Source organism: Myxocyprinus asiaticus, chromosome 25, assembly GCF_019703515.2.
Source record: "Myxocyprinus asiaticus isolate MX2 ecotype Aquarium Trade chromosome 25, UBuf_Myxa_2, whole genome shotgun sequence".
Lineage (NCBI taxonomy): Eukaryota > Metazoa > Chordata > Actinopteri > Cypriniformes > Catostomidae > Myxocyprinus > Myxocyprinus asiaticus.
The window spans coordinates 21,149,734-21,171,218 of record NC_059368.1 but is presented as its reverse complement, the minus strand read 5'-3'; the positions used below and the strand labels follow the sequence as shown (position 1 = coordinate 21,171,218).

Sequence of the window (21,485 nt, the reverse complement as noted above, 5' to 3'; positions counted from 1 at the left end):
AAGTTAGAGCAGTAAAGTAATATACAGGATCTAGTAATAATATTAATTCAAGATGGAGGACTGAGGCTTTTGAAGGGAAATTAGAGCCTCTTTTACTAAATAACTTGAAAAACTTTTTCACCCCCCATACAGATTTAATCAGGCATATGAAGGCAATTTGATATATGTTTACATTTGCTGGTCTCTTTCCTGCGTGCACCAACCAATAATATAAGCAGGAGAATGATGACAGCATTCAACATCAAGGCTACAAGGGGAAATTTCCATGTTGTAAGCTTCACAGTTATGCAGGCTACGTTGCCAAACTTCTGGACAAACATACTGACCTAAATATAATTAAAAACAGCAAATACATAAGGAAGGGGGTGGTTTGTGTTATGTTTATAAAACTTTTTTAAGCTTGTATCATATGTGCACAAGTCTTGAGCATCCGAGACAAAATGTAACAACTAGGGTGGTGACAGGTGTGATAAACAAGAACAAACACACACAAACTCATAATGCCTTAAATTACTTCCTTGTCTATCTGTGTTTTGACAGGAGTGGGTTGGATAAGAGGGTGTGGGGCTGGGAAGGGGGTGTTGAGTTCACAAGCAGTGTGGGCCTCCTGGAGGTCCAGTTTCCCTTTGACATCCAAACAAGCAAGGGACCATTCACATATAATAATAATTACAATTTAATTATCACATTATACATTTGCACATATACAGTGAAATTCTTTTTTTCACATATCCCAGCTAAGCTGGGGTCAGAGTGCAGGGTCAGCCATGATACGGCACCCCTGGAGCAGATAGGGTCAAGGGCCTTGCTCAAGGGCCCTGCTCAAGGGCCCAACAGTGGCATCTTGGCAGTGCTGGGGCTTGAACCCCCCACCTTCTGATCAGTAACCCAGAGCCTTAACTGCTGAGCCACCTCTGCTTGCTCTGCCTCTAGGGTAGGCAACCCACCCAGTGACTTTAAAAACAAAGTCCAAGCATTTTTTATGCATGCATATCACGTTACTTGGCTTCCTACACACTTGTATGACACAGGGTGAGATAAAGGTGCACCAAACCCATTCATATACAAAAACAACTTATGCATTAGACCAAAATGATTCATATTTTGTACTAGAGTGTCTTTGTAAATCATTATTCTTATGTATCTGCTAAAATCTAGGGGCATTTTCACACCTGGCTCGTTTGGAGCATTTATTTCAGAACCTGGCTTTCTCCCTTAGTTTAGTTCATTTAGGCATATATGAACACGGCATATAAAACAATCAAAACTATCGGTCCAAGACCACCTGTAAATGTTTACATGATAACTTTCAGCAAGACTAGATAATTGTTTATTTCCATAATATTTATGTTATGTGATGTTTATTTACTTTTATTGTGTGATACAATAGAGATCCATACAATTTAATATAGTAAAAAACATAAACATAAAATTGCTAAAAAATGAATAAACTCTTATTTAGCACTATATTTACTCAATTTAACACAAAACTTTAACTTTGTAAAAAAGAATCTAAAAAAATAATAATATTGTATTTTAAATGGTAGATAGCAGTTTCTTCTGATTTCTGTTTAGTCATCAAATTTTAGTGTTTTATTTGCACATGAAGAAACTGTTAATATATTAGGCAGAAGGAAATAATGGTACACACAGTAGCCCAGCAACCATGGATGGCATGTCTACATTAGCAATCGCATTTTTTCAAAAAATACAGAATCAAACCAACTGTACATACAGTGCATAGTGAATAAGTAATTTGCTTATAGCACACGTGAAGCACTTTTACTTTGAAGCTGCACTGACACGCTCTCCTGGCAGTTTAAATGGTCTGGATAGCCAGCTTGGATTGTCAAGGACTGACCGTCATGATTTGTGAATTAGAGGAACTTTTGATCCTGATCCTGACGTTTTGATTCTGGCTGATCAAAATCAATCAAATCAAATCACTTTTATTGGCCCACAACCATATACACAAGTGCAATAGTGTGTGAAATTCTTGGGTGCAGTTCCGAGCAACATAGCAGTCGTGACAGTGATGAGACATACACCAATCTACAATAAACATCAAATTTACACAACACAATTTAAAATCTAATATACACATAATTACACACAACACAATATACAAATAATAACATACAATGTACATTATACAATACACACAATATAGAATGCACATTATACAATAAAAAAAAAATAGTATATATAGTATATATAAAATGTACAGTAGGTTGTATTGTACTGTATTGACATTCAGGCTGTCAGTTGATAGTCAATTGCCAGTGTGTTGTTAAGAGAATATATTTTATGACAGTCCAGTGTGAGATAATAAGATTAATAAAGTGCAGTGCTGATGTATATTGATCGTGAGAGATCAAGAGTTCAAAAGTCTGATTGCTTGGGGGAAGAAGCTGTCATGAAGTCGGCTGGTGCGGGTCCTGATGCTGCGATACCGCCTGCCTGATGGTAGCAGTGAGAACAGCCCATGGCTCGGGTGGCTGGAGTCTCTGATGATCCTCCGAGCTTTTTTCACACACTGCCTGGTGATATGTCCTGGAGGGAGGGAAGCTCACCTCCGATGATGTGTCTGGCAGTTTGCACCATCCTTTGCAGGGCTTTGCGGTTGTGGGTGGTGCTATTGCCGTACCAGGCGGAGATGCAGCCAGTCAGGATGCTCTCTACAGTGCAGGTGTAGAACCGTGTGAGGATGTGGTGGTTAATTCCAAACTTCCTCAGGCGTCTCAGGAAGAAGAGGCGCTGATGAGCCTTCTTCACAACAGCCTCAGTGTGGACGGACCATGTGAGTTCCTCAGTGATGTGGACACCCAGGAACTTGAAGCTGCTGACTCTCTCCACTGGTGCTCCATTGATGCTGATGGGGCTGTGTTCTCTTTCTCTTCTCCTGAAGTCCACCACAAGCTCCTTTGTCTTACTGACGTAGAGGGTGAGGTTGTGCTCCTGACACCAGTGTGTCAGAGTGTGCACCTCCTCTCTGTTTCATCATTGTCAGTGATCAGACCTACCACCGTCGTATCATCAGCAAACTTAATGATGACATTGGAGCTATGTGTTGCCACACAGTCATGTGTGTACAGGGAATACAGAAGTGGGCTAAGAACACAGCCCAGCAGGGCTCCAGTGTTGACTGTCAGTGATGAGGAGATGTTACTGCCCATTCTAACCACCTGGCATCTGCTTGACAGGAAGTCCGGATCCAGCTGCACAGCGAGCTGTTTATGCCCAGAGCGCGAAGTTTCTCATCAAGCTTAGAGGGTACTATGGTGTTGAATGCTGAGCTGTAGTCTACAAACAGCATTCTCACATAAGTATTCCTTTTTTCCAGGTGGGAGAGAGCAGTGTGTATTGTAGATGCAATGGCATCATCAGTGGAGCGGTTGTTGCGGTAAGCAAACTGCAATGGGTCCAGTGATGGAGGCAGCACAGAGCAGATGTAATCTCTGATTAGTCTCTCAAACATTTGTTGGTGATGGGGGTCAGAGCAACAGGATGTCAGTCATTTAAGCAAGTGATTTTGGATTGCTTTGGTACAGGAACAATGGTGGACATTTTAAAGCATGTGGGGACTACAGACAAAGAGAGGGAAAGGTTGAAAATGTCCGTAAAAACACCAGCCAGTTGGTTCACGCACGCTCTGATGATGCGGCCCGGAATGCCATCTGGACCCGCGGCTTTACAGATATTCACCCATCGGAGGGATCGGGTTACATCCGCTACAGAGACGGAGAGTGAACTAACCTCTGTAGGTTCGGCCTCGAGAGCTCTCTCTGCGAGGGCTGTGTTATTTCCCTCGAACCCTGCATAAAAAGTATTTAGCTCATCCGGGAGAGAGGCAGCGGTGTTCACGGCGGAGTTTTTATTCCCTTTAAAGTCCGTGATGATATTAATTCCCTGCCACATGCTTCTAGAGTTGGTGGTGTTAAACTGTCCTTCAATCTTGTTCCTGTACTGGCGTTTTGCTGCTCTGATAGTTTTTCGGATGGCATAACTGGCTTGTTTATGCTCCTCCGCGTTCCCGGAATTAAAAGCGGAGGTCTATGCATCAAGTGCCGTGTGAACATCGCTATTAATACAAGGTTTCTGGTTCGGGTAGATCCGTATTGTTTTGGATGGAACAACATCCTCTACGCACTTTCTGATGAAACACATTACGCTATCAGCGTAAACCTCGATGTCGTCATCAGAGGCGGACCGGAACATCTCCCAGTCCGCGTGATCAAATCAGTCTTGTAGCATAGAGTCTGATTGGTCTGACCAACACTGGAGCGTTCTGAGGGTGGGTGATTCCTGTTTCAGTTTCTGCCTGTAAGCGGGTGATGGAATACATGCTTCAGAGGAAGATATTAGTTGAGCGCTCGACGGGAAGAAAACGCTGGATTTTCGTGAGGTTCATGAATTACATCTTTTTATATGAGATATCTGCATATTTGCAGACGGTATATAATAGAAGTTTTATTGATATTTGCTTTTTATCATTAGAAAAGTTACAGGGAACTGTTGAGGAGAGACTGTTAGAATACGTGCTTCAGAGGAAGATTTATGAGCGTTACACAGGATGCTGGATCTGCTGAAGTTGTGTGAAGTTGGTTTATTACATCTGTTTAAACGAGATATGCACATATTTGCAGACAGTATATGATATTAGTTTTATTGATATTTGCCTTTTTATCATTAGATAAGACAGTGACAAGTTACAGGGAACTGTTGAGGAGGTGACAAAAACAGGTGAGCACTTTAACATTGGGCGTTTTCCAGAAAGCATTTTTGCACCCTTGAAGGGCACTTCAGGAAGGGGACGCCACATGAAGGGTCGTTCCAAACAAAAGTAAGAAAGTAAATTTTTCCACAAAGGGCCATTTCACATGACTTTTAATGAAGGGTACATTCAAACTGTAATGCCATGCTCCCGTCAGAGTGCCCACATCAAGAGCTCTGTCCTTCGTAGTGAGTAGGGCATAGGGATGATCACTTTCGATTGGCATCCGGCCATTATGAGCACAAACGCGTCTGCCGCCTGATATGCGGACCGTTTAAATGACACTGTGTTGCACACTGGTCTATTATTGTAGTAACATGATGGCACGTAGCAACAAAATGAACCGTGACTGGTCCTTTATATGTCTCAGTCCCTTCACATGCAAGCAGGTGATTCTCAGCGCCCTCAAGAAACAAATCAGCCAAAGGGGAAAATGCGATGCCGATAATTAAAAAATTTGGAATATTGGCCTCTGTGATATATCGGTCGACAGATAGATAGATAAATACCTAGATAGATAGAGAAATTAAGCAATGACACTGCAGATATTACTAAGTTTATTTTTTTTAAAAGCCTTATGCGCTTGTGCGGATCCAGCATGAGCAGCAATCTCCTGACAGTTTAAATGGTCTGGATAGCCAGCTTGGATTGTCACGGACTGACTGTTATGATTTGAGAATTAGAGGAACTTTTGATCCTGATCCTGAAATGACTGCGACCGTGAATGTCCGATGCCGATAATTAAAAAATTCTGAATATCGGCCGATTTGTCAGCCTCTGCGATATACCGGTCGACCACTAACAATTATATATAGTGTATATGTACAGTATAGTATGTGTGATACAGGTCATGCGTTCAATGGAGATTTTAAAGGTGTCCATTGAAATTATTAGCTGTTTTTTTCTTTTTTCACTTATGTGAAAATATCACAGTGACGGAAAGGGTGAAGAAGCCAGGCAGGCATTTCAGATGAGTAAGAATTTACATTTCTGATAGGAAAGAATGTTTGATATGATACACTAGACAAACAGACAGACAGACAGATAGATAGATTAAGCAATGACACTGCAGATATTACTACATTTATTAAAAAAAGACTTTGTAGTAACCAGTGTAAATTTTGTGACACACCAAACTGACCCAACAATTCTATGTTGGATGCAATGGTATCCCCTTCCCCCTACAATAAAACAATCCATCCCCCCTACAGACTAAACCAAATTCTAAACTCTAGCTTAGGAAGACTGTATTGTGTTATTCTCTTTGTCTCACAAAGGGCCCCTGCTTTTTCCTGCTTTGGCTAAAATGGGGGGGGGGGGTTCACACTGGAACTACCATGCAAAATCCTGTTTGTAATATGGGGAAAGGGCATTATGGGAGGCCATATAGAATTATTTTTCAGTCTTGGTGACTGAGTAGCGAAACAAAAAGTGCAGCTTATAGTTTAACTATTTCTGTGCATGCAAAAGTGTTTGGAAAAGTGGGAGAGTTGGGTAAGATGAAAATGTTGTCAAAGCAGTTGTTATATTTTAATGCTTTATCATATTTAGGCAAACATTTAGGATGGACCTGCAAATATCATAAAACTAGAAAACCATCCTAAATCATGCAGACATGCAGCTATTTTGTGGCTGGATATATTATCGTGTTTGAAGAACAGCACTTAGGAGAATCAGATGTACGCAGATAGTTCTGAAACAGCAGATTATATGCTCTTAATTCATCTTTACTACATTTTACAAACATCTTGATCTGGATGTACTGCCAGAGGTTTCTGCTTTCAGTGTTGTAATGCCTAACTATGAGGGAACCACATTTGCAAGCAAAAAGGCATGTTGCAGTTGCCTTACACAACTTGAGACAGGGAGGCTCTGTGTATGGGTGTGAATTTGAACATGAGAGACAAAATGGGTCAAAGGCTTGATGAAGCCACCAGTCAGCCTACATTTGCCTTTTCTCACATTGTTGGCTCAGACTGGGGAAACACGAGTCTAGGAATTTGTGGCGTGTCTGTCGAGGCTGCTAAAGTGTGGAATTGTGGATGAGCATTTTGGAAAGGGTGGGGGCAGATGCCATCTGAATTCACAGTAGTATGACTGTGGGATTTTAAAGATGGGTGAGGGGTGAATGCTTGTTAAGATGAGGGGGTCTGAGGTAATGGTCAACAACCCCCTACCCATTGTTGTTACATGCAAACATAGGCTGTTCATTAGTGGAGTCTGTAAGTTTAGGGAAGTTGCAAGAACACTTAGAAGTAGACAGACTGTCGGCCCACTACCAAGACAATGGCTCCACCTCCCACACCAAATTACTACACTTAGTCCACCAAGATCAAGATTCTGTAACTGATACTGTCAATATCCAAACCCCTGGGAATGGGAAGTAACATTTAAGAAATAAAGCTGGGCATAAGTCAGCTTAAATACTGTAATAGAATATTACATTGAGACATAAACACAAAGCTAAAACATTCATACAAAATCCTAACATAAATTCCCAGCTTAACAAAACACTCTGAAATCATGTGTGGCAGGTAATCAATTCCATACACCCACACCACCTATTGTGACTCTAGAGAACCCTGACAAAGATCTGAGGGGCTTGAAAAACTAATTAAAATTCCTTATAAGAAGGACCTCTGAGACCACTGAAGCCAACAAGCTTTGAACTTTTCCAAGAATTCTATATAGTACATGAATAGGCCCACCAAGCAGCAGTTGATGATTTAAACTTGTATCACACATATACGCTGCAGAATAGATAAAGCATTCTAAGGCCCAAGATGGTCTCTCCTACTTGATGGGGTTGATGCTTTCATTAACTGGAGATGTGACTACTAACCTGCAAGAAAAACCTATAGCTTCAAGGAAAATCTTCACTGCAAATGTACAAGACAATTTCAGAAACATGTATTTCTATGAATCACTGAAACTTTCCAAGAAACCCTTATATCTCTTATGTTCTGAATTTCTACAAAAGACCAAGAGTCAATTAAATGCAGATTCTTTAACAAACATACGCAGGCACCCACACCCACAAGATAACTTGTACAAAGAACTTTGAGATATACAGGTGCAAGCTATAAACTTTTCAGTTGAAAAGAAAAATTAATTCAATACACCCTGAAAAGACACATGCATCCCTCTACACAACGTTGCCGCAGGCTTGCATATCAGATGGGTTGTATCAGAATGTGTCCAAAACGTATTACAAAATACCTAATTACTTAAGAAAATAGCCTAACAATCATACAGCTCTGAAAGTGAAACAGCAAGACATTTATCCTAATCAGGACATCCATATGGTAACCATCTTAATTATCATTGCCCCCAACTGTCCACAAATACCAACTATAAAACAACAAGTGTAGAAAGTTATAGATGCATCTTACCTGTTAGAGTTATTGTCCCAAGCATTTCAAAAACTTTTTCAATTACTTTCAGAAAAAAAAAAAAAAAATTGGTTCAATAAAGCTAACTCTCTGACAGTGATGCTCTTTGAATTGACCACTTGTAAAACTCCCTCTCTCTCTCTCTCTCTCTCTCCTGTGAGCTCGTGTAGAGAGCAGTCTTCTCCTCCTCTGAGTTTCTGGGTGAGAATGAGAAGAGCGGGAGGGTAACACACATTTCAACAGACACTGACACATGTCCTATGTGGAACCACCCCGCCCTTCAACCCCCACACCCCCACACCCCAATCCCCCCACCCCCTCTACTCCTACTCCTCCTCAGCTTTTTTCAGCTGTTCACTGCCCCATTCTACTGAATGAATTTCCCTCTTCCTTCCCCCTCCACTCCTTTTTTAAACACTCCTTCCACTCAATCACAAACTTCCAACTACCAACTTTTCTTGTCCTAACTTCTTCTTTTCCGGTTCAAACTGACAGAAATTTTCAAGGCATACTTAAAATGTGTGTGTAAGTGAAGGGAGGAAGAATTATTCTCATCAAAAGCATTTCTGAACATGATGTTTTACAGAGATCCATTTCCTGTTGTATTCTCTTGTCCTTAGACAGCAGTTTCCATATAACATATAAATGGGCATTGGGGAAATGAGGACCTCCACATTATGTTCTCTTTGATCTTTCTGCTGTTTCTTCTCCCTCTCACTTTTCCAAGCTGACTCTTTATCTCTCCTCCACATCACTCAATCCTCAATCCCTGCAAATGGGCCTGAAAAGAAAACATCTCTCCCCTGACTCTCCTATATCAATGAATGCTAACACTACTGGTCTTTCCTTCAGTAACAGATCTCAGCTGCTCAGTACATTAAAAATATTACAAGAATAATATATTTAATTAAATATCTTTTTTTAGGGCTGAATGATAATTGAATATTTAAGATAGGGTACAACAGGGCTAAAGGCACCCCTTAAGGAAATTTAGTTTTTTTCTGGTCACAAAATGTATCAAGGTATAAAAAATTGAATATTAATGGAGCAGCATAATTTGTGTGAGAAGGAATAATAACGGAAGCTTGTTTTGATTAAAATTGAGTTAAAAAAAAAAAAAAAAAAAAGTGGTGAGGGAACCTTTTACCCTACACCTGGGGTAAAAGGCTCCCTTGCTTATGGTAAAAGGCCCACAGGGTCTTTAAAGTGATATTGTGTAGATACAGGGGAAATAGTTACTAGGCACAATTTGTCAACTAATGCAAATCATTTTGAGACAGCAAGATGCTTTTTTGAGTAACAAATGAAGATGATGTTTACTCAAAATAACTACTTCAGAAAAAGTCAACCATTTCCTTTTAATTTCAAACACATCAATACACATCTCAATATTCTAAAAACAAACGAATCTTTATTGTGATTTGATGAGTCAATGTTAGCCTACTTTGAACATTCTTCATAACAAATCTATTCCCCCCACTTATGAAAAACAATGTGCTTTTATAGGGGCCTTTAGCCCCTGCAACAGGGGGGATTTTTACCCCAAATACTATCCTTACACTTGATTTAATTACCTTAAACAAAACTGAAAATAACAAATTAGTATTTTGTCTCAAAAGAAATGTGTTAATTTCCCAGATTTTCATTACCTACATAAGTTTACAACATTTAAAAAAATATAAAAAATTAGATCAAATTGCCTCAAAATCAACCTTAATTAGACATTACATACAATGATCTCATGGAACAAGAATATTTTGCAGTGCATAGTGACAAACAGCTGTTTAGGAAAGTTCTGTGGTAGTTTTGTTGCTTTTTAGTGTTTTGGGAGAAAATAAAATCAATGGAGCCTTTTACCCCATTATACCCTATATTCAAAATGATTTTTCTGGTGACATAAAATTAGGCAATAATGTGAATTTTACAATGATTTTTTATTAACTTTTTATTTGGCCATTAAGTTTCCTTAACACTGTGTCATTATATCTTGAAAGAGTTAAAACAGAGGTGTTTATATACAGTAGTGTCTCTGATTTCGACTTCAATAACAAAGATGCATTAGAGTTGGTAGTTTTATTTCATTTTCATGAACCAGTTTGATTGAATTTTCTCAAAACTCGATTTTTCGATTCATTCACCTCATCACTGAAACATTCACTGAAGTCCCAGTGTGACATTTTTTGTATTATAAATAAATATATTGTAGGTAGTAAAAACACCCTTTTTCAGATTACAAATACATAAATATTGAGATGTTTCAGTATTTCAATATCAATTACTGTCAAAAATCTAAAAACATTTTTTTAAATTAACTGCATTCTCCAAGTGGATTGTTCTTAAATGAAAAGTTACCAGGCAAAAAAAAAAGTAACTTTCAATTTCAAATTTACTTGCTAGACTAGCTAGTGGAGTACTACAGCAATGAGGCTGCCACTCCAAAGTGTGCTAATGGCTTATTCAAAGTGTAAACTGAATCAGCTTAGTTCATTGGACTTTTGTTGAAGAAGGATGGTCGAAGAAATGCAGTAAGATTCCTCAGCATACAGGGGTCTAATCAAAGATCTCTCACCTTGCCATTGTTCTGATGGAATGTGCGAAATCCAGGTGAAATCTTCTTCTAAATGGGTGATAACAACTCTAATCCAGTTTGGTCTGGAACAGACTACGCAGGAACTTATTTGGTTAAGACTGGGATTTTATCTCTGCTAATTAAACCAATGGCTTTTGTTGTGTTATTCACTTTACTAAATACAAACTGTATTCAAATGACTTGATATGATATTGTGATATGTACATATTGTCTAAGTTTATGTTGCTGAACTGAGCTGGAATGTGGTGCAAGACATAAACTCAACATGAAATGTTTGGGTGCAAAATAAGTGGGAACAAGTAGTGCCAAGTTCCTTTTGAAAAGCGGATGAATAGGCATTCTCAGACTTTATTGTGATCTATAGCAGCGAAAAGCAGACAGTAGTTCCATGGGCCTCAGATCACAGGGATTTAACACATAGGAAAGGCTTTTTTGTCCCCAGTGACTCCATAGGAGTGGAATTCAATAAGCACAGACTCCCTCACAGTAAAGAAAGTTTTACATTATGAGTCACTCCTACTCTACTATAATGAACATTCCTCAAAAGAGGAAGCTTGTTCTGAACATCTTCCTGTATGTATCAGTCACAGCTGAGTCATAAAAAGACTTACATGAAGACAACCTGACCTATTCTACCCTGATCTATATTATGTTTTAAAATGAGACAAAAATATAAAAATGTGAGTGAAAAAACTTGCCACCACAGTGACTACGTTTACCTGGACACCAGAAAGCGGGTTATTGCGAGAAGATGGCGTATTGAGAGAAAGTAGCGTTCCTGTTTGCATGCACTGTATAAGCGGGGTATTCTTTACTCCCGTATACATGCGGCTCGGTCAGTAAGCAGTTTTCTCCACAGCAACGTAAATTCCCCGCAACGCTTGTGTAAATAACAAACAAGGTATCTGAGGAAGACTTCACTATTTTATTCTCTGTTGCTTTGCTTTATTTCCAGATGTTCAAGATTTTTGCTATGTTTCTTTCCTTACCATTCTATCACGAGCTGCAGTGGAATTGTGCTATAGTGGGGTTTCCCTTTTACGTAAAACTCCTGGCTTCCCTCTATGTACAGTATGAGCACATATACGCGAATGTGAGGGGCCGTCAATATTTTACAGTGGTGTTTATAAATGGGTATAGTTCAATTTTCCCACTGTAGAATGTTTCCCAGAAATGTTTTGTTGACTTGTTGTTGGGCTCTATTCTATGACGTTTGTTATACGGTCTGTTCCACACACATGCGCACTCTTCAAAAACTTGTGAGAACACAGCGTATGTATTTACATTGCCACATAAGCAGCTTTCTCCAGGAGAAACCTAGGTGTGTTAAACCGCTTTCTCTTAATCCCTTAAAAAGCGTAAGGAAATCTGCGTTCTCGTTTACATGATGTTTCAGAACTGGAAAAACCCTGGAATAACCAACTTTCTTAAGTGCACGTAAACGTGGTCAATGTTAGGGTTTTGTGGTTGGTTGCCAGAGTGTTGCTATGTGGTTGCTAAGGTGTTCCGGGTGGTTTTTAGTGTATTGCACTGCGGTTGTTAGGGTGTTTTTGGTTGTTGCTAGGTGGGCCAAATCAAAAGAGCCCTCAAGTCTCAATGATATTCTCATCCCTAGATATGACTAGGGCCCCTTCCTCAATGTAAGTCAATGCAATTTTTTCGCCTGTCTCATCATTCACCATGCTAAAATCGTGACTCCAATTTTTAAGAAAAGCTATTGCTCATCACTCCTCAAAACATTCTATTGATGGTCACAACTTAAGAGGGTCTCACAGGGACAGGAAGTGCCACGCAGCATCTTATCTAAAAACCACATGTGGTGCTCAATGGCAAGGAAAAATTTTGTGCAGCCCCAAAATCATAGCTGAGCACCATCAATGGACAACAAACAGCATTGGAGCTATGCTTACATTGATCAAAAACAATAGTTTCCAATTTTAAGATTCAGTATGTTGTCCACCTGTTGCGTTCACTGTCTGACCCCCATCAGGGTTAGGTGTTTGCTCAATGTATGCGCAAAAGTAATAGTGATGTTTGCTTGAACTTACTTGCTGGCACTGAACAGCCAACAACAGTCATGCTCTAGCACGGTGAAGCTGATACACAAAATATCACCCATGTTATCTGTAGCATCAATAAAATGTGAGCAAACACAGAAGCGTAAGCCGAGGTCTGTTGTGGATGGGAACAGGGGGAGGTGGGCTTCCCGCTGGCCAGGGGATGCTGTGATGTCATTACAGACAGCAACTCACACGTACACACATACTTCCACATACAGACGCCCTCATCTATGCACCCATTCCTCGAGCCAGGAAGATGATGTCGAAATAATGGGAGGAAGAGGAAATGAGAGCTGTGTGCAGATCTGCCCAAGATAAAAAAAACTGTCTCTACAGCATTCTTTTGCCTCTAACAGTGCTGATATACATCCACCTGATTTCACTGACTGCTTTTTAAATTCAACCAGCTGCTCTATATTTTGCTCCATCATCAATAACTATGACTCTGTGTCAAGCTCTCCTTATTTTGTCTTTCTTTTATCTTCACTTTCTATGAACAAAAGGAAGTTGAGGAATGCCGCACAGGAAAAAGGCTCATTCTTTTGCGTCATGGCTTCCACTTCCCATACCAGTTTCCTTTACTGTTAGATCATTTTCTTTTCCTGGGCCCATTTTTCACTTTTCAGAAAGGACAATCTGACAATGACTCAGATTACTGATAGTACATAACGTCTCCATGAGCAATTACAAATAGGTGTGACTTGTAAAAGTTTCATTGGTATGGTACTCATGTACTCATGTACTCTATTCATACTCACAGTATGCATACAATTGTAAAGTATACAAATATTTAATATGGTTTATACTGGCATGATGTATTCAAATGGCAGACCTAAGTAATGCAACACAATTTACTTCAAAGATACAGGTCTGAGAATTATAGAAAACTCTGAGGCATACTTTATAGTATGAAAATGATTTTTTTGTATTTTGTATTATATAATACATAAACAGATACAGATGGTATCTAATAGGTCTCTAAAAAGTGAAACACCCAATGAAGCTTAGTAACATATGAGACAATCTAATTTCTTATCAATGAGACAAAGATAATAATTCATGTTTATAAAGTCAAGGAGATTCTGTCAACATGTAGTAATGTGACTATGTAACTGTCAAGCTAACATTTGATTGTCTGAAGTGAACTATGTATTCCCTATCTACCCAGACCCAAATCCCACTTTGAATATCCTTACGTCAATATCATCAGTCAGGACGAATGTTTAACAGGAAAGCAATAAAGAAACTAGTTCTTTTCATTATCAATCTCTTCACATCTCTGTTCATTTAAATTAATTAAATTAAACCTAATCAAACATACACTGACACTTTCTCTGTGGCTTTCTCTTTCTGCCAATCCCTCCCTCTCCATCTCTCTAAACTCTTTTCTTCAAATTCTGCCCTAATTTCTGTGTGTGCAAGTCTAAACAACAGTGTGAATATTACTGAAACATACTCTTAGTATCAAATGTTTAAATACTAAATAGCTGTTCAAGATATGAGTTACAAACAGATTTCCATGTAGTATGGAACTGTGGTACTAAAACAAGTGCAATTTTTGAAAGACCCTGACCTGAATATTTTTATTTTGAACTTCCATACAATTTGTTCACTTTTAACAATGAAAACAAGTTCATAATTTACAAGGAATCTAACCTTAAATCACATTATAGCAATGTTTTGAAAAGTTCTGAAAAGTATTAAGTTTAGACCACACATGTTGTAAAACCAAATCAAATTAAAATTAAAATCAAATGATTAAGTTTTGGATTCAGATTCCAAACACCAATCGAAAGTTGTGGCAGTTATCAGCAATCTTGGAGGTGGAGCTCTCTGTGGACCCAACTCCACAGAAATAGGTCAAAGACTCGCATACACAGACAACAAAAACAAAATATACAGTAAAGGGACACATTTACGCCAGTGAGACTGAATTCCTTAGATAACAGATAATCACATAAAGCCTGTTAAAACATGTATAATATGAACACAGACTCATATGCTATCAGAGTAAAAACACTCTGATACACACACACATACACGGCTCGGTGGGGCAGGACTGTGTATGAGATAATGGTTGAGCACATTCTCTGGACTCACTCATGTCTCCCCCTCCTAAATGCCTGGCAGCCAGCTTTTGTGCATGGGTGGGTGTGAGAGCTTAATTCTCTTGCAGACTTTTGTTTACATGTATCTTAAGCATGGCTCTACATGTAGGTAATGCAAGTAAATATGTAATTTTCTTCTGATGCACATGACTGTACTGACTGTACAATTGTACACCAGTTCAATCAGGTGTGTATAAGTGTGTTTTCTAATACGTCTAATGTATGGGTGTATTTATGACCATTTGAAAAGTCTGAGGTAGAAAAAAAAAAAAAAACTGATTAAAGGAAATGTTCGAAAATTACGTGTGTTAAATATTGAGAGCACTGCTTTCTCCATTGTTGATTTTGGCAGTGGAGGCATTGCACAATACTGGAGACATTTTTTGGCAGAGTGGACGCCGAAATAATGTTGATCAAACTTTCCTCTCATGTGTCTCTGTGTGTGCATGGTTTCTATTGTAATGTTGTCCTACAAATCTGCAATACCATATTTAGGGGAGACTGCTTAACAGTGAAGGAAAGACAGATATACACTCGCTTTAATCACAATATTTTCCCAAAACACTTCATGTTCCAGGGGTTTTCTGGTACTCAGGGGATGTTGAAGAAAATAAATGGCTGCACTAAGAATGCAAGAACAGAAACTTTTCAAGGATGTGTTGTCATGACTGATACTTTTTACACATAATGTGTATTTGCATCTCCAGTTACTAAAGTCAGGAGTAGGTTGTCCCACAGAAGGGAGACTATTTGACTACATGGTCTTATTATTGCTTCCTGCCCTTTCCTTCTTTCTAGTAAGATCTTTTTTCCAGTCAACTTTGTGATATGAAACACCTTTTATGGGCTTTTGCCTTTAAATGACAGGACAGTGGAGGTAGACAGGAAAGTAGAGGGTGAGAGATTGAAATGGGATCAAGATTCAGGACATGATGCAAACAGGATTCAAACCTTATTCCCAATGAGCACACATCTCATTTCTATGTGTCATAACCACTGATCCAGAGTTCTGACTTTGAAATACATACTCGACGTACATAAAAAATTTCAACTTAAAAAAACCTGTTTACCTTATAATGCCTGATATATGAAATAATCGAATAGTCAGAAATTGAATATATATATATATATATATAATTATTTTGAATGTGACTTTAATCAATTTTGATACATCAGGCTTTAAAGTTCATTATCCTCCTGAGACACAGCAATTCATTTAGTAAAGGACTTTTCTTATTTAAAGGAATAATTCACCCAAAAATGAAAATTCTCGAATTATTTACTCACCCTCATGCCATCCCAGATCTGTATGACTTTCTTTCTTCTGCTGAACACAAACAAAGATTTTTAGAATAATATTTCAGCTTTGTAGGTCATCACAGTGCAAGTGAATGGGTACCAACTTTTTAATGAATAAATGTTACATTTATATTGCGCTTTTCTGACACTACACTCAAAGCGCTTTACACAGTGAACAAGGGACTCTCCTCAACCACCACCCATGTGCAGCATCCACCTGGATGATGCAACAGCAGCCAAAGTGCACCAGTACACTCACCACACACCAGCTACTGGTGGAGAGGAGAGAGTGGAGTGATAGAGCCAATTAATGGATGGGGATTATTAGGAAGCCATGATTGATAAGGGCCAATGGGGGAATTTGGCCAGGACACCAGGGTTACAGCCCTACTCTTTTTGAGAAGTGTCCTGGGATTTTTAATGACCACAGAGAGTCAGGACCTCAGTTTAAAGTCTCATCCAAAGGACAGTGCCTTTTTACAGTATGGTGGCCCCATCACTATAATGGAGCATTAGGACCTACACAGTTCACAGTGTTAGCACCCCCTGCTGGACTCCCTAATACCTCTTCCAGCAGCAACCTTAGTTTTCCCAGGAGGTCTCCCATCCAGGTACTGACCAGGCTCAACCCTGCTTAGCTTCAGTGGGCATCCAGTCTTGAGCTACAGGGTGATATGGCTGATGTTGTTTTAAAGCTCCAAAAGTAAATAAAGGCAGAATAAAAGTAATCCATATGACTCCAGTGGTTAAATCCATATCTTCAGAAGCAATATGATAAGTGTGGGTGAGAAACAGATCAATATTTAAGTCCTTTTTTACTAAATAAATAATACAGTCTATATCTAATATGAATCTTCTTGTGTTTTTGGCAATTCGTATTATTCATGCATATCGCCACCTACTGGGCTTAAATATTGATATTCTCACCCACACCTATCATATCACTTCTGAAGACATGGATTTAACCACTGGAATCTTATGGATTACTTTTATGCTGCCTTTAAGTGCTTTTGGAGCATTACAATTTTAGCATCCATTCACCTGCATTGTGACCACCTACAGAAAAGAAATATTCTTCTAAAAATCTTTGTTTGTATTCAGCAGAAAAAAGAAAGTCATATACATCTAGAATGGCATAAGGGTGAGAAAATGATGAGAGAATTTTCACTTTTGGATGAACTATCCCTTTAAGTTTCTCTTAGCCCATAAATGCCACAGCGGTAAATATCTTTTTCAAAAACAATAATTTTTAATCTAGTATATTGTATACAACAGGTTTTTCAGCAAAGTATTCATCATGTTGATGATGAAGAGGCTTTAGATACAAACGGCTTTATAGGGTTAATTCTACCAGTGCTAATACTACCAAGATACAACAAGGAAATACTCTCAATATTTTAGCTATGTGTTCAATGTGGATGACACATAGTATCGACAAACAGCCATCAGTAAAAGATAGAGGAGCTTTTTAATGTTTTATGGCTCTAATGTATGGATGCAGTTGCAGTTTGTACGGGTGCAACTTGTTGCAGTTTTCAGAGACAACTGCAACTTTTGTTTTTTGTCTGTAAAGGCAATATGAATTTGTTTGTGTTGAATTTATTACTTGAATCGATTAGCATACTATCCTATATATAGTACTGCCTAGCCCATGTTTCAGTTGTATCACATTCATGATTCATTGTTTATACACATTAAAGTGCAAATAAACAATTCCAATTTTCATTGCTATGCTTTGTTGTTTTTTTTTTTTTTCTATTTAATTCATGATAAAATTACTCTATATGAGCATAACAATGGGAGTTATTAGAACTGTACGGTTCCTCTGAGGTCACAGGGCATACCTCCATATTTAAAAGAATCTTAAATTTCTACACATGCAATAAGGTAAGCTTATTAGAAACATGCACAGGACTCTTTAATGAGCCAAGTAGGTCATGGCTTGCTAAATATTATTGGGGGGAAACACCTCGGTGGTCTCTCTGAGTTGAAACATAAGGAAAGAATGCAAAAACCAAATATAAATAAATATGGTATGCATTATTGCTTTAGGGTTTTCTTACAGACGGTGTTTAAGAGAAATGGCCAGGGGAGTTACAGCGGAGAGTAAGGGGCTGTTCACACAGGACACATTTTTGCACTTAAAAAAAAAAAAAAAAAACCCCAGCTGGGAAGGGCTCTCAAGAAACATTTTAAAATTTGAACTTCTTTCAACTTTACATGATGTCTAAAAAATGAGGTGCTCATTGTGTGAGACTCTTAAAAAAACAGAGAGACATTTTGCAACGGTCAAGAACACCATTCTAGTGCATGTTTACATAGAAACATGATGGATGCAAGAACATGCCCTGTGTAAACAGTCCCAAAGGAGGTCTATGTGGTGTCCAGTCACCATAGCCTCTATGTAGGTGTTCTGCTCTCTCGGTTAGCTGGGGATCATGTGAAGGATCAGTTGGGGTATGAGGGCACACAAGATAAAGAGATAAAGATCACATCTTAAGCCTCACACACACACAGACTCCAAACACTGGGTGGCAGCTCACTATTAGTGTCAGTCATTGTCATATAACACACAGCCATGGTAGTAAAGATATTGAGGCCATTGACATAACATACAAGCACATATTGATATGAGCACATAGAGGACATTACACATACCCTCGGCCGGTGGGTTCTCCTCCGCGTGACCATTAAATTCTGTCTGATCATCTGTCTTCCCATTAAGACTGGAGATAGAGATCTGTCCATTCTTCTGAAGAGGCTAAAAGGAAAGAATGAAAGACAGGGAGAGAAAAGAGGGAGGGGGAGGGTAAGAATTATAAAATGTTCTTTGCTACAAGCAGCTGACCTCTGCAATATGCTGAATTTGATTGTTTTTATGCTGTGGCAAACAACATGGTACAAGATGCAACACATCTGTGCAACACCCTACAGCAAGAAACATACTTTACTCAAGTATGCAAATGTAGATGCGAATACTTGGCCAACAAATTGCAAGCAAGAGGTCCCAAACATGCGCTCTTGCGTTGCTGTGACACAGAGTTACATTCAAATGTCTGTGCCATTAAATCATATTATTAATTTAAGAAATAAGTTACAAGAGGGTCTGCTATATTGTGAATATAACTGAGTTGAGTATACTTTATTTGTTGAGTATACAAATGGTATAGTCCATTTGTTTTGGACTACATACACCACAGCCAAAACACACATATTAACCAACATCTTATGGAGTTTTGTGTTCCTTGCCACAGTCACCTTCAGCTTGCTCAAAGGGGTTCTAAATACCAAGGGTGTAGAATTTAGTAGGGATGCTAGGGACATGTCCCTACATCCAGCAACTGCTGAATTGTCCCTAGCAATAATTTTGATCAAACAATTAAAATATATAACCACTATTGTCCGTTGGTGTCTTGTGGTTTTTATTTATTTTATTTAATCAGGAAAAGTCTCATTGAGATTAAGAATCTCTTTTACAAGAGCGTCCTGGCCCAGGCAGGCAGCATCAGAATTTGTGGTACACAAACGGTTAACAGATCTCGTTCTCTGCTATGAGTCCTGCCTCCCTAACCCACGTCGATAATAGGAGTGGCTTTGTCATTTCTTGCTAACCTGTGTGAGGCTGTAGCTACATCCGGTTGTATGAAGCGCCAAAGCGTCGTCAACTAGATGCGCATCATTCAGGCTACTGGTAAGTGAGGAAGACACCATCCTTATACCAACAGTTCTGTGCACGAAAATACGGGACAAATCGCGTCGCATATTGATTCAGGGACAGTGCATTTTTTCAATCACAGGGTTGAGTGGCAAGCCTAAACATTAGTTTGTGTGTGTGTGTGTGTGTGTGTGGCAATTAGGCTAATTTGGTGATATACTAATTCAGGATGGCAGCCAAAAAAGAAAGATGGACATTAGGAGCAACTTTACAAACAGTCAAAGTGTAAGTCACTTAAAATATTTTCTCAGTTGCTAATGTGTAGAGTCAACAATAATGGTAATAATAATACTTAACTAAGCCATAAATGTTTTTCCTCACTGTTCATATGGCATGCATCCATGTGTTATTTTGTCAGGTCAAGTGACAGAAGCAGTCCTGCCAGGTAATAGCTCAGAGAGAGCAGGAAGAGAGGCAGGTGGAGAGGCAGGGTCACAGGTGAGGCATAGGCTTGTAACAATGTGATTATAAGAGCAAATGCAGATATTTGTTTGTTCAGAACAACAATGACACAAGTGAGACTGAATAATATTGCTGTGTGCCATGTCCACCAGGACAAACTGGACAATATTGATGTGAAATAAATCAACAGATCACTGGTTTCAAAAGGTAAGAGTACTTAAAATGTGTCCTTCAAGGTTCCATTCAGCTGACAAATTTGAGAAAAGAATTTCTTGTGTTCTGTGATTATGGTACTTGGTTATTGGTTACGTGGACTACAATACCTATCCATTATGTATATGTACTCTGATGGTGATGTATGAGAGATGCTGACGATTGCACTGTGGACAGAGTAAAGTTAAAGTTAAGTCTCTGTTAAACTGCCTCCTTGTCATCATTAGTTACTTTTAACTTATTACTGAATTCATAAATTAACATATTCTTGTACTCAATATAGACTAAAAACCTTAATGTCAATCCCTGAATAATGTTTTTTCAGTTATGATTGTATGCTTGTTTAGATATTCTATTATGAAGTACAGAAAGCTAAATTGTAATGTTGTTGGTTTACATAATCAAAATTGTGTAATTACTGTCTCAGGAACATATTGAAATAAAAACTCCCTTTATGAGTGTGTTGGCTTTCAAATGCGGTCAAAAGTCTATCATAAATGCAAAAATCCTCAGCTTCCAGGGAGGGCTCTGCGGACTGCTTTTACGTCCCTACCAATGTCAAAATCATATCTACGCCCTTGCTAAAAACAATTACTATTTAATTTTTATACACAATTTACAATCATATTTAATCAAACTACACAATGATCACTCTAAGACTTTATAGATATTACAGTTAATTTTTTTTTCTATTAATGCCTGATTTCCTGTAAAGCTGCTTTGAAACGATGTGTGTTGTGGAAAGCATTATACAAATAAAAATGACTAGGCATGACTTGACAACACTTGAACATACATATAGGGACTTGTTAGGCTCATATTTGACTTCATTCACAATATAGCACAATCTCAAGTTCCTTTTTGCTTTTCAAAAATGGTTACCACATAATGTTCATTAAAATTTTATTATTTAATCTAAAATTAGCAAATGC

General features: G+C 38.6%; 1 protein-coding gene across 2 annotated transcripts in view; it reads right to left on the bottom strand.

Moving 5' to 3' along the window:
• The window catches only part of akap12b (A kinase (PRKA) anchor protein 12b), a 61,591-nt gene that overhangs the window by 11,600 nt on the left and 28,506 nt on the right, over positions 1-21,485 (bottom strand). Inside the window, exon 2 of one of the 2 annotated variants that reach the window (XM_051655013.1) lies at positions 18,882-18,984. In XM_051655013.1, the coding sequence (XP_051510973.1) occupies positions 18,882-18,984 (103 nt within the window). Of the gene's footprint in view, positions 1-8,166; positions 8,367-18,881; positions 18,985-21,485 lie in introns of those variants that run through there. The other variant, XM_051655014.1, reaches the window with a different exon arrangement.